Source organism: Rhinolophus hipposideros, assembly GCF_964194185.1.
Source record: "Rhinolophus hipposideros genome assembly, chromosome: 2".
NCBI lineage: Eukaryota > Metazoa > Chordata > Mammalia > Chiroptera > Rhinolophidae > Rhinolophus > Rhinolophus hipposideros.
The window spans coordinates 46,559,434-46,574,538 of NC_138048.1; the positions used below are offsets into that span (position 1 = coordinate 46,559,434).

Below are 15,105 nucleotides of genomic sequence, written 5' to 3' on the forward strand. Positions count from 1 at the left end.
CAGAGATTATAAATGCATCAATACCACAAACATTTTAATGAACAGACTATCCTATTTCTACTTTTGAGTATATCTTTAGGTTTTACGTTAAGTTTTTATTAGGTTCAGAATATGTTCCCACCCAATCTACTTCTGCTGAATTATATACTGTATTTGAAAACTCTGAAATAGTACAATTAAACGTTTTCATTTTGTAAATAAAATAATGTTTGACATGGACCACATCATTCCAATCACAAAACAAGTTTTAAGGTTCCCTTTAATTTTAAGAGATGGAAAGGAATATTTTTTCATGACTTTTAGACTTGAAAAAGTCTTTAAAAAAAACAAAACCAAAAAACTTATTTCTGGATTTCCTAAAAACTGAGTTCCTCCATGACTTGAAGGAAATGAAACTGCACAAATGTTTTATGTACTTTTCTGTAAGTAGGATATCTCACACAATTAAAAAAAAAAGGAGGGGGAGATGTTAAAAATCATCACACCACTGGAAGAGTATGTATTTTCAGTCATTTATTATTAGAATAAGACCTTTCTAATATTTAGTGCAAAAAATTTTTTAAGAAAGCACCTATTCTTTTGTCCACCATCCTAGATCATGGGGGTTGAGGGATGGAAAAATCCAAAGAATCAGAGATCAGCCTGCACATACCCTTGGGGATGCTGTTCATGTCTTACGATTAAATCAATCATCTCATTTGTAGCCAGTCCCATCCACATTTGTTTTAACGTTTTTTTCATTCATTTAGTTAAAAATTTACCAAGACATCGACAAATATAAAACCAGAAATTTTGATTTATTTTTTTCAAGAAATGAAACAAAGCCAAGAATCTGACAAAAGCTATGAAATAAACATTAGTATTTCTTTCACAACCTTGCTTTTTAATAGCTCAACACGAGAGGTCGCCAAACTTCAGTAATTCAGCTGCATGCAACCTTTAAAGATTAACCCTTAACCTAGGGTTCCTGGGTGAGCTTCAGAAAGCCCAGGGACCACCTGACACATGCAAAATTCTGGCATGCATCCTTTTTCTGGAGGAGAATCCACTGCTGTGAATAGATTTTCAAAGCGGTTCATGATCCAAAAGCTATTAAAAGTTGCTTCTCTAGTCAGTAATAAACACGAAAAAATTTAAATAATGTAAGAATAAATTAAGCAATCAAATATTTAGTTTACATATTGCATACAATGTATCTTACAAGTAAAAATCTATAACACAATGTGTAATGGGGTGTATGTACATGTTTGGGGAGCAGGAAAAGACAGAAGTTTAATATGTTGCTCTTGCAGTAATATGTTGCTCTTTAATAACACAAGAGCTCTATGATATGACAACACAAGAAATGTCATCAGGTAACCTGACTGAACTCCAAATGCATGTTAGAAGATATATTATCGATCCATCAAAAAAATTAAGAAAAAAAGTATTTTACACTTATTAAACTGATTTAATTAATAGCTTGGACCTCTGTCTCTATTTGATGGTGAAAATGTTAAACCCGGAGAGTCTAAGCACACTAGTGCTGAACAAACCATAATATGGAGAAAATCTAAAACATTTGCTAAACAAAGATGGTGAAAATAAGGTTGAGTTGTATTTGAAAGCAAAGAAAATCATCACTATAACTGTGATTGCTTTAGATGAAGCACAATTAAACCTAGTCCAAAGACATGTTAAGCTGATTGGTATATTCATTACAATAAGATTTAAGGGCTGTTTCCTTTAGTTTGTGGTCACTTTTTAAAAATACTAATATGCAAAAAATATGACTTAATGGGTTTTGGGTATCAAGCTGACATTAAGTATCATATTGTTTTCCCTAGATCTATAAAATTCTATCAATAGAGAACATCAGTTTAGCTAAAGAGTAATCAGGAAGGCTTTTCCTACCACCCAACCCCTCCCAAATCTGGTGGTGGTAATCATCGCCATCATCATCTTCCTAGAATTAATATATGGATTAAATGTGGTAATGTATGTAAAGCGCTTGGCCCAGTGCCTAGTACAAAGTAAGATCTCACTAAGTGACAGCTTTATGATCAGCAGTAGTTTCCCAATATTTTGAAAATGTAGACTTCTGAGGAGCCAGGAAATCACTGATTTCTTGGTCTAAATTATACTGCAAATAGCCATCAATCAAATTGGAAGACCAGGAAAACAATTATTTAGAAAAGCATTTGTAACAAAATGTGGCTCTCTCAACTTTATATAACTGTTTTTATTTGCTTACCAACAAAAGATTCTGGCATGAAACAAAAGCATCTATTTTTTTCATAGTTTCTGTAATTACCAAAAAAGAGAGATGGTTTAAAAAAAATCAGTTTCACAGAACAGAAGGAAGTGAAAATCTTCTCCTTTCTCTTTCCTTTTAATTCCACTCTCCACTTCTACATCTTTTCCCTTCTAAATCTTTTTCTACTGATAGCCATCATAGAAATGAAGTCCATCTATGTAGCTGTAATAACATAAGCAAAAGATTATTTGGATCTTACTGTTTTTACTTTCAAATTTCTGCTAGAGAATTAAGATTTTACTAGCTCTCAGCTATGTTAAGAGCTATCTACATAGATACCTAAATTGAGATCATTGCTGAGAAAATGATACAATAGTAAACTTTTTAAAGAGAAATTAAGTAACTTTACTTGCCATATAAAAATTTTATTATTGTAAATGACTTAAGTATCTATATGTTTAACTGTCATGTTTTTCTGAGAGATACATCCAAATTTAAAAAGCTTGTTACTAAAACCATGGAAACTACTGAAATTCTATCATCAAAAGGTTAAGACTATAATTCTGCCCTAAAATTTCCATCAGAAAGCAATGGTCAAATTATTACTAAGTGTAAGTAAATGTTATGGAATAAATGAAAGCATATCTCTAGGAACATTAATGCATTTTAAACTTGAAATTCTCCAAATTGGTTGGTTTCTTTCAAACTTTTGATTTTGTGATATTTTAATCTAGAAATTGAACTCTGGACTGAAGCTTACTTTTCCTTACTTGAAATTTTTGTTTTAAAATTTGAAGGGGGTAAAAAAAAAAAAACCTACTAGTAAAACCTCCAGTATTCCCAGGTCCAGAAATTCCTTTATTGTTTCAACTTCAATCCATCTGGGGAATATGGAGGGCATTTGTCATTTACATAAGAAAGTTAATGATCAAATCTTTGAGAAGCTAAATATTGTACATAATTTCTTTTCAAAGGCAATATATCACTTTACCTTATGATATTCTTTTCAGAATCAATTATGTAATTCAATATAATCATACAATAAAATCTATGCAGTCATTAAAATCACTTGTCAAAATATAGTTCTTCATGTGAGAAATACAATTATTTAGTAAAAAAGTCTACAAAACAGATGGCATTTTCATTTAAACATATATATGTGTATGAAAGTATATAAAAATATTTATAAAAGTTATTTTTCAAGACATGCCAGAACAGTAAGGAATTGCTTTTGTTCTGTGTGTCTGTGTGTTTTCAGTCTTCTGCACTGAGCATATAAAATAACATATATAATTATTTAAAAAGTAATCATCATTAAAAATACTATCTTCTCCAACCATTAAGAAGACTCTCTTTTCTAAATAAACCCCCTGGTGTGACTGATGGCAGAGGTGTCAAAGAATAATGCTATGGCACTAAACCTATGTTTGTGGAATTCCTGGTAGAGTTTCTCCCAAAATGCTTTATTTTTTACCAGGTATGTGAAACCACATCAGATAAATCTTGAGATTATTTTAACTAATATATTAAGGGAAATTTTAAGAAAAATATCTTATTATCTGAGAAGTCCCTAATAGAATTTCTCTTTTTTACAAATGCTTTAAAAATTCAAAGCTTTTTTTTTATATGTATATATTCACAGGGTGCCTGGCATAATAAAACACTGATCTGATAATCCTATGCATGAAATCAAGTGTTCTTCATACTTTTTCATGACTTTCAATTCTGTTCTGCTTTATACTTTTTACTTATTCTAAGTATTTTGCAAAAGCCTTCTTATTAGAGGGCAGGGAGAGAAGAGATTTAAAAGGTTTGCTAGAATGAGACAAAGTTAGCTCAGTTTATAAAACTATGTGACTCATGCTATAAATATTGGCATGGACATCTGAGTCAATAAAACAATGCACAAAATATACAACTATCATACTAACTTCTCTTATTAATTTCCAGGTAATTCCAAATTCACGAGTGAACAATAGTCTAGCAGCTTAATTCAATTCAAATGTTTATTGAAAACTATTTTGGTGCCCTTGGATATTAAAATACAATAAAACAAAGTGCCTGCTCAGAAAGATCATAAAATAATGAGGCAGTGTACCACATATAAAATTCATTAAGTCTGCTATATGGTTGTTCATTTTTTTTGTACACACTCAAATCAAAGAGAAGAGTATCTATTTCACTGTGGGGGGTCAGCTACCCAGATACTTCAGAGGAATCCCCATGAGGTTTTCAAAGGAGAAATGGAAAGAGAGCAGAAAAGAACAGATTAATACGGATTCTGTAGTTACCATAAGGATTAATGGCTCATGACTATTATCTAAAAAAAAAAAAAAAAAAAAAAAAGGACATGAATGGGGACCTGAGACCACCTTTCATGGAAAATTCAAATCAATTCTTAAAGCCCTGATTAGCAGTAATGACACTACCTGTTTAAAAAAAAAAAGATGGTTACCAAAGAAAAAAAAACACACAAAAAAACAAACAACAACAAAAAACAAAAACCACTACAAACACCTTGGAGGTCTCAGGTGCACACCATAAGAAATTACATGGATAGGAAGGGGGATTCTTGATCACACACTGATCTTTTCAACCACACATGTACAAACTGATATCTAACAAAAGCACCTATCAAAACTGACATTTTCATAGAATGAAGCACAAGGATTTTACAATAACTTAATCATGGTCCTGTGTACAACTGGTAAAAGCTACTGAGGAGTTATGTATGGCTCAGTACAACAAAAACTAAATTCAAGCTGTCCAGATACAGAACAGGCTGCATTCCCAAGTAATGATCTGATGGCTGGAAGTATTCAAGAAAACACTGGAAAACCATCTGTCATTCAAGAAAACACTGGAAAACACTGTAATGTAACTAAGAAGGTTCTTACATTGGACAGAGGATTGAACTACATGACCTTTAAGAAGATTTTAAATTTCACACTTCTATGAAACATTTGGAAAGTCAAGAATAAAGCCCCCAAAATAGTAGATGTTGTTGCTTTGGCCAAACTGTAACCTTAAAGTGAACCAATTTAATGGTCTAAATGTACAAGACATTAGATTTTTTTAAAAAAGAGGGGGGAACTTCTTTAAGATCTGAAATATTAAAAACTTTAAAAAATTACATTTAAAAACTCAATTCAAATCTCACCCCCACTGTTCTTAAGGACAATATTAATTCCAAGATAATAATATTTTGAATCTGGTATTGTTGTTAAGTGCTGACAGACCTAATAAATAAAACTATATTAAACTGATGAGTCACATTTCTGTTTCTATAAGTGATGTACTTGTATATATAGATACTCATTCTTCCATTTTACAAATATCAATATATTAAATAAATGCAAGCATTTCTTATGTGCTCAGCAAAGTATTAGGAGCAAAGTACATGGTGAGCAAACTCAGACATAGTTTGTGCTTTTATTCAGTTTATAGACAATTTAGTGATCTTACAGTTGTGTACTTTACAGATGTATCCTTTTTTGCATCAGATATGCAAAATGGCTTTTCTAGGATCATACAGCAGAAGAATAACTCAATGAGAAACCAAAAGGCTGTGTGCTTACACTTCCTCTATAGCTAAACTTGCTTTGTGATCTTGGATCACTGTCTCCATTTTTAAGTTTTTCATGGATGTGTGTGTGATACGCATTCTTAGAATAGTAACAAAATGCTTTCCAGTTCAAAAATTCCAATTCAAATCTCACCTTGATTATTTCCACCAATTGATCCACACCACTGTCCCCTGGAAATATTGGTTGTCCTAGCAACAGCTCAGCCAGCACACAGCCTGCAGACCATACGTCTGAAGAGAAAAGAAACAAAAGCTCATTAATATTGTGTAGCTTAAGTTGAGTTGAAAAATATTTGTATACATTTTCTAGTTTCACTTTGATAACAGAATAAATATCAAAAACAAAAGATTGTACAATCCAGAACATAGGAAAAAAGTCATCAAACTATTCCTAATGCATTTTAAAATTGTGTTAAACTTAATGAAAGAGGAAACAAGGCTAATAATAACATTCAAAACAAAGGTAAAGTCTATTTAATTATCAAATATCAGGTTCAAGTCTTCAACAACCAAGACGGTAATATAGTACCAAAACTTAAGGCATGATTATCTACTTATCGTACTTAAAGTGACCCATTAGCAGATGTTAACAGAGTAGCAACAATCAAGGGTTCAATGTCCTGTACACAGAGTTTTAAGCCAATGCAAAATCTGAGAAAAATTTTTAGACCTTAAATGGTTGACTTTTATGTGATAATATGGACAGGAAAATGTGCTTAAATATATCATATAATTTTTAAATGCAAAGATACAATATGCTGTATTTCACAAATTAGAAAATTCACTTTTAAGTCAAAGTGGAAGCTTCAATCACTGAAGAAAATTTTTAAAAAAGTATTTAATAAATTTTAATAATATATAAATAAATTTAATTAATAAATTTAAAAAATAATTTAAAGCATACATCCCGCCTTTCCAAAATCATCCTGGTTTAGATCTACTGTCCTAGGATAATTACTAATCGCACCTCCTTTCTCCTTTAATAGTATTACCAAGCGGGAAGATAAGTTATATGGTCACTCTATCTATAGACCATCATTAAGACTTCCTGCAAAAAAAAGCTAATTTTCAGTTTCTGGATGCCAGAGATTGCTGGGTTTTGTATGAACCAACAATCAAGTGCTTAGGGAGATAAACATAGATCATTGCTGGGCATTCCTATCTAACAGTAGGGAAGTAGAACAGTGGAATGGCATGGGGACAGACAACAAATAATTTAAGAGGTCGAGTATGGTGACATGCACTCTCAAGAGGAACTAGAAATTGCTGCTCCACTGATTGCTATTTAGTAATCTAGAAAAATAATGACACAGAATTCATTTAAGAAATTTAAGTCAGTTTTGTCCACTTTCATACAATGACAACCAAGACACCTATTTTGCAAACATAGGTCAGAAAAGCCCTCCTTGATAATATTAGGAAATTGCTAAATGAAACAAATATGAAAATCTGCTAGGAAATCTTACTCAAAGCTAACAGTAACATTAACTCTTAAAATCAAATCAAGTGGAAAACATCTGTCTCCTTATTAATGTAAATGCTTTATTTTGATCTAGGTTTAAAAATATCCCTTTACCTAGCTAATTAGGTTAAAGGTAATATGCACTCACTTCTTTCCTCTACAATACAGAATAATTCATCTCAGAAGGCAAGGCTGGAAAAATTGTAGGGGAATAATTACACTTTCATTAAAAAAGCATGGAAAACACTTTCTTAGGCAGGATTCAAGCTACAAATATGGGAGACAAGGAGTAAAACATTAAGGAATACTATTGCTTAGTGGTTGCCACAGGAAATTAATAATCAAAAGATTCAAGTGGCAACTATACTAGTGGTCTTCAGTATATGTTAACTCAGGCAAATTACTAAAACCAAGATATTTATCATTCATTTTTTTGAGAAATACCAAAATCTGTTCTTACCTCACAATGGACAAATGGATGATATTCTCCAACAAGAATAAAACGACAGAAAGAACAAAAAAATAAGTGCTTTGGCACACTGAATTTTCTGGTTATTTGGGATTTGAGCGAAAATGGTATATTATTTCCTACTTAACACCAATTCATGGTAAAAGCAATCTTTCAAGACCATCTATTAATAGCTTAACAGGTTTACTTCACAGATGAGGAAATTAAGGCATAATAAAGTTCAATGACTTGTCCAAAGTGACACTACTGAATAGCAAGCGATAGGCCTGGAGCTGAATTTCAATTCCCAGTCAAGATACCACTGTCTTAAAAAACAGCCTCACTATCACAGAATAACTTTCTTCAAGGGTCTGTAAGTTCAATTCCTTATCAAGCAGTTGTTTCTCACGCTGCCATTTCTCAGCAAGACAATATAACAGGACCATCAGGCTTACCTCTGGTTATATCCAACTACGATAATAATATAGCCAGAACCAACTACTCTTTCACTTCAAAATCATTGTTAAAAATTTCTAAAATGTACCTGTATTAGTACACTTTTAAATACTTTTGTTTTTGTCTGTCTACAAATCTTCCAGAGTCTTCAGAGGCAAATATCCCAAATCTAAAAAGGGAGGCCAAAATTAGGCTCCTTGGGGTTCAAAAGGCCCCAGAATTAGCTCAGTGGCACATGGTGAGTCCTAAGCCAAGAAAGTGAGAAGTCAGGATCTGGCCTTAGCCACGCAAAGGAGGCTGCTGTGCAGCAGGTGCTCCTAACACCCAGAGGATTGGCTCCCAACTGACAAAACAGACTACACTGTCCTTTCGTGAGAAGATTCCAAAGAACTGCCGGGCACATGGACATTTATTGAAGTAATGCACTCTTAAGAAGGTCAAAGGTTTACATAAACATGCTTTAATGTGTCAGATGATGGGTCATGACTTTTTTAAAAGAAGCACGCTGCATTTACTCAGGCACAACTCATCCCAGTATCTGGTATGCAGATGATCAGTAGCATGTATTTGAATAAAATATAAAGCAGCTGGAAAATCCATCTCTAAAGATAACGGGCTGAAATGAGCTCTTGGAGAGAGTTAAGTTAACACGTACCACAAAAAGAATACTACCTTACATTTCTATAGTACTTTTCACTAACATTTTATTTAATCCTCACAGCCACTCAGAAAGGTAGGCAGAACTATTAGTCATGTCCATTGGACAGCTTAGTTAAGTAGTAATAAACCTGAAACTCACTTCTCATTTCTCCCTTAACACTGCCAAATAATGCAGCCATGATGAAACTTGGAGCAACACACACACACACACACACACACACACACACAATTGCACTCTCTATCCTCCAGTGCTACAGGTCTCAAGTATGGTGTGCAGAGCCACGAACCCCTGGACCTTTTCAGAGTTCCTGAAAGGCAAAGCTATTTTTATAAAATACTAAGATGTTATCTGCCTTTTTCACTGTGTTCACAATTGCACTAGTGGTACAAAAGAAATGGTGGATAAAACTTCTGGCCCCTTGGCACAATAAAAATGGAAATGTGTTTCTGTTTAGAGGTCTTTGTTCATCAGAGAATTTCTACTTGTATCAAAAAACAAAAACTGTACAAGTCTGGTTAATCTTAGTTTTCTGTTACTGAGGTGGTGGTGGTGTTTGCTTGCTTGGTATTTGTATGCTTTTGTTTCTGTTTGGACTAAGGAATTCTCTTCAGAAACGATATATAACAATAAAATAATTCTGACTTCCACTCACACCTAGCCTAAGGTTGCACCTCCTTTCTTAGCTTCCTATTCACGTCCAGTTCATCATACACTCTGTGTTTCTCTTACTCGTGGGCAAAAGGGGGCAGGAGAGGTCAATGAAGATTGAAGCCAATTGTATTCAATGCCTTCTATCATTAAAGATCTTTCATGAAAACTTCTACAGAATCGTGGGTTTAGCCAAACTACTAATGAAGAAGTCAGAAGTGTTTTTTTAACCTGAATTAAAATCAACCAATTGAGACAGTACAGTAGGAATATCAACAATATGGTCATCCCATTACTTTCACCGTAAACTTCATGAATGCAAATTCTCTAACGGGTGATCAAGCTCAGCAGTATTTCAGGGGAATTAAAATTTAGACAAAGGAAAGAAAAGTATACTTAGGATCATCTGAAAGTTTAAGTTAAAAACAAATGTAATCATAAAGAAATCATGCACTCCTAAAGGAATAGATTTATTATTCTAATAATCCAAGAAACCTAAAAGTAGAATCATAAATACAGTTTAAGTTCTAAAAGGTAAAACTGAAAACATTCTACACATTTTTTGCACGTCAATCTTTAAGAAGAAAGATATTAGGGCATATCTATCTTTACATTTAAGTTAAAGTATAGATTAGTAATACTAAATGACTAAAAACAAGATTAAGTGATTAATGACAAGCCATTACTCAGATTCAGTACTTACCTATACTAGAGGTATAATCAGTGGCTCCAAAGATCAACTCTGGGGCCCTATAGTACCGAGAACAGATATACGAAACATTGGGTTCTCCTCGGACCAGCTGCTTTGCACTAATAAAAAATAAAAATAAAAATAAAAATAAAAAGCAGAAATTCTTTTAACTAAATCTAAACCTTAAGAAATCCTAAACTGCTATCATTCACAACACTGAATGTTTATCTAAGTCATATAATCTAATCATGTAGCATATGAAAAAGAAATTATGAACCATATCTATCTGACAAATGAAACATAATTTTAACATAACATTAATTTAAAAAATAATGGTAATTTTTAAAGACTTCATTTTGTAACTGTCACCTAAGGAAAAAGAGATAAAAAGTCACAAAAGGATAAATGCTGGATTTCCTCTGATCCTTTGTTCCTTAAATTCCATCTCCAAAACAAAATACAAAGAAGAAAGGGCAGAAAAGAGGTACTTCTCCCCATCAAAAGGCACAGTAATGGGTTATAACATAAGAATGAATACTTTTTACCCTTTTTTTTAAGGATAAGAAATTGGCAACTCTTTTATAATTTGACTTCTGACTCAGAATGAATATCAATATCCTAAGGCTTACAGACCCAATCTAATTCATTTCCCTACCATCTTTGTCAATTTATTAACTGTCTAAACATCCATTACCCAATAAAAAAGACAGGCTCACTCCTTCAGGGCAGAGATGATTCAGAGATGAATCTAACTCTGTTGTCCTAAGTTCAATTACATGTTCTCTTAATCCAATTTTCCTTCCGAAACTTTGTGGCATGTATTTTAAATATTAAAGTAAATTAAAATCAGTTTCTTTTAAGATGTCTCTCAAGATAACTTGAAGACAAACTGAAATAAAAAAACAACCGTAGAAGCTAACTATTTTGACATACAATAATAGCAAAAATAAGTATAGGAAATGAATACAAACAACAAAATCAAAATAAAAATGTAAGTAACAAGAGAAGGTAAAAAATTCGGGGGGGGGGGTAAAGGTACGGGAAAATCAGAGTAGAGATGGATGAAAGTGGTCACAAGGGTTTCAAGGTTTGGGCTTTCCTTTCTTCCATTTAGTTCTGGTCCATAATAACTCTAACCTTAACCCAGTTTTCTTTCATCACAAGATTTGAAGGTGGGAGGCAGTTTATTTTTTAACATTCTCCACAAGTACTGACACACAGCAACCATTTCATAAATTAAAAAATATTACTCCCTGTCTTTAAGCTATATGAAAATTGAGATATTTTTTTCAGCATAACTGATAAAACCTTTCTACCTTATGAAGGATTTTTTTCATTAACAAACTCCAATTATATAGTCAGAAATTCACTATAAGATAAAGAAGATATTACTGGAAACTCTGCAGCCTGTAGATTTCTTCACTGCTTGATGGAGTTACATTCTTTCATTTCAAGTGAGTCTGGCTGTAACTTCCTGCCCTTTGAGGGTTGAGAGAGTCTAATATCGTAATCACATGTAGTCCTAAGAAAGCCCAACTAGCCCTTCACCTACCTCTAGGCCCTGTTTCACCCAGTAAAGAATTACTGCCAAGACAGTAATACTGTTTTCTTTAAATCACCACCAACCTGGCACTAAGGATCTAAAGTATATCCCAAACTCTACTTGCCCAAACAAGCTGTTAAAAACCAAAAAGGACTTTGTTATCAGAGCTATTAAAAATGAGGTATTACCATACAAGTGAAGTCCCTGTCCCAAATACATTAGAACAAAGTGATTTCTATATCCCAACAGAATGACCCATTGCAACAGTATACACTGTGGTGGAAGCAGAAACCCTACTGAACTTGTCGTCTTAGCCTTTTCCAGTCCATACCAATCAGATACTCTCAGTGGGAAGACACTTCATAAAAACAAAACTCATCTGATTTGGGCAGTTTGTCCTATAGATAATAGTAGTGCTTTGTTTCAGGCATCAAATAAAGAGTTTTGATTTGATATCCTTCACCATTTCTTATAGTTGAAAGGACAGAGTTATAGCCTGCAAAATGAGCTGCATCTTGTAATAGGTGTCTGAAATTAGAAAACTATTAAAAGGGAATGGTTTGAAAGAGGACACCCTTGTGATACTAAGAAGAATTAACTCACGACAAAGCAGATGGGCTTATCAAGACTCTCTCTCAAGAGATAGCCTGTGGAAAATACATCCTATATTAAACCTAGATTTTAAATTTGGGTTGACATAAAAGTATTACAAAGAGGTAGAAATATAGATATTAACACTGGGTCAATATCTATAAAGAGCTGAGTTGAAAAATAAAAATTTGAGAGAATGAAAAAAATTGGAGCGAATCCAAGTTACTCAGCCATGTCTTAGGGACTGAGAGGAGAGTGATTACTCTAGGTGATTACACTAGAGAGAAGGTAGAAGGTAACTGACTGGGTTACATGGGGATATAGGCTTGGCTTCATGTTGAAAGGTTGGATCAGAGAGGTACAAGATGCTGAATACTGTGGAGATGGAAAGGATGAAGTCTTATTACATACTATGTTACCAAGGAATGAGTTTAAGAAAACAGAAAGTGCATTGGAATTTGCAGAAAAGGGAGGATAAGAGATTAAATTATAGTGGGAAAAGAAAATACTGCTATTAGACCTCTTACTGCATCTCTAAATTGCTATTAACTCTGAAGATACACAGTAATGTATAATAAGTATTTTTTAAAAATTAGTTCTTACTGAAAAAGAAATATATACACATAATAAAAATTCAAACAACACAAAAGTACAATCAATGAAAAAGTTTTCTAACTATACTATACTATACTATACTATCCTATCCTCCCAGTCTCCCTTCCTAGGGGCAAACAGTATTATGGATTTATTATATATCATTCCAGAAATGAGCCATGCACGTACCTGTATACACCTGACTACATTCTGTGTGTCTTTAAAACACCAAAGGTAGCATACTATATACACAGTCTTGACCTTGCTTTAATTTAGGATTTCTTAGAGATCATTCCTTTTCCATTCATAGAGCCACCTCATGCTTCTTCACAGCTACATGTACTACATTATATGTATGGGTACCATGATCTATCTCGTCATTTTCCTACTGACAGACATTTATAAACAATGCTATGATAAAAATTCCCATATACACTCTATTTTGTAAATGTGTGAGTATTTCTAAGGGAATAATTCCTTAGAAGTTAAATTGCTGGGTAAAGACTACATGCATTTATAATTCTGACAGAATTTACCAAAACTACCCTCACAAGAAACTGCTCTAGTTTATATTCCTTGAATGAGGACTATAGCTTTTTTAGACTGACATTATAAAAGAAATATATTTAAAAAGAACATATGGAGTGGAAGGGTGAGGTAAGAGAGGGGAGAAGAAAGGGAGAAGAGAGCTCGCTTACCTTCCAAAGTCACAGAGTTTTAAGACAGCTGTATCAGGGTCCAACAAGAGGTTCTGTGGTTTAATATCCCGATGGCAGATTCCAAAGGAATGAATATAGGCTAAACTTCGGAACAGCTGATACATATACAACTGGAATAAATAGTAAAAATTAATTGAATACCTCCTATCCCAAACAAATCAGAAACCTTAAGCAGTAAATGAAGTAACAGATTTTCAGAACAAAACAGGTGAAATACCAGGGATTATTAGCACTCAATCTTCCTGTAACAAGTTTCATGTCATTTCTATATCAATCAAATAATTAGTTTCATTAACTACATGTTCTATTTGTATCATCCTTTAATAACTTAAAAAAGGAGATTTTACAATGTGCCTTTTAACTTTTTATTTTACTTACATCTCACAACAAGCCTAAGATGGGCTGTTTTTTTCCCAACAGATAAAAAGCTCAGAGAGGTATTCCAAAAGCATGTGACTAATAAGCAGCAAAGTTTAGACCAAACGCCAAGTCTTCTGTTTTTTTAAGTTCATCATTTTTTTAAAGCATTTGCAGTTTCATCTTTAGAACAGTAATTCTCTGAGATGTCAGCCCCAGAGGTTACTGATACAGTGGCCTGGAAAAATTCACATGTGAATTGAGAAAAAATCTCTAATTAATGATTTATTACAACATCAGTAACCTTGTAAAGAGCGTCACTATACTTCCTATTAATATCTTTCAGAAATAAGTAGACTTTAAAATGCTATTTAAAAACAGATCCTAGCGGACTACTGACATCAACTTAAAAGAACATTTATTTCAATTTTATTAGGAAAAAAGTACTGAGAAATTGGGTCTGCAGGGAAGAATCAGATTCTTGATTGGGAAAAAGAGGGACTTTATGAATAAAGTAAGTATAGTTGACCCTTGAACAACATGGGTCTGAACTGCATGGATCCATTTGTATGTGGATTTTTTTCAACAACTATGTATATTGGAAAAATTTTTAGAGAGTTCCTTACTATTGTGAAACAATCACATATCAATTACACCAGGATACCATACAGCTATCATACTGCTGCTTCTTTGTTACCAATGCATGAATTGTTATACCCGTAAATAAATGAATTTCTTTTTCACATTATCTTTTCATTTTTGATGTCTACTGTTAGTAATACATACCATGTTTCCCCGAAAATAAGACCTAGGCGGACAATCAGCTCTAATGCATCTTTTGTATCAAAAATTAATGTAAGACCCGGTCTTATTTTACTGTAACACTGGGTATAATATAATATAATAAATATAATATAATATAATATATAATATAATATAATTCTGGGTCTTATATTAATTTTTGCTCCAAAAGATGCATTAGAGCTGATTGTCCGGCTAGGTCTTAAAAATGGGAAAACATGGTACACTATCTACCGTGTTTTGTATCATATAAGACAATATTGCTGTAGGTACTGAAAGACATATGATTTATTTTGTAAACAGATAACAAAC

The 15,105-nt window shown here is 32.9% G+C and overlaps 1 protein-coding gene across 2 annotated transcripts in view; it reads right to left on the reverse strand.

Annotated features, from left to right (window-relative positions):
• GSK3B (glycogen synthase kinase 3 beta) overlaps window positions 1–15,105 on the reverse strand; it is a 185,973-nt gene that overhangs the window by 51,640 nt on the left and 119,228 nt on the right. For both annotated transcript variants that reach the window (XM_081064959.1, XM_081064958.1), the window contains exons 5-7: window positions 13,615–13,745; window positions 10,201–10,307; window positions 5,956–6,053 (exon numbers count right to left, since the gene is read on the reverse strand). In XM_081064959.1, coding sequence (XP_080921085.1) covers window positions 5,956–6,053; window positions 10,201–10,307; window positions 13,615–13,745 — 336 coding nt within the window. The remainder of the gene's footprint in view (window positions 1–5,955; window positions 6,054–10,200; window positions 10,308–13,614; window positions 13,746–15,105) is intronic.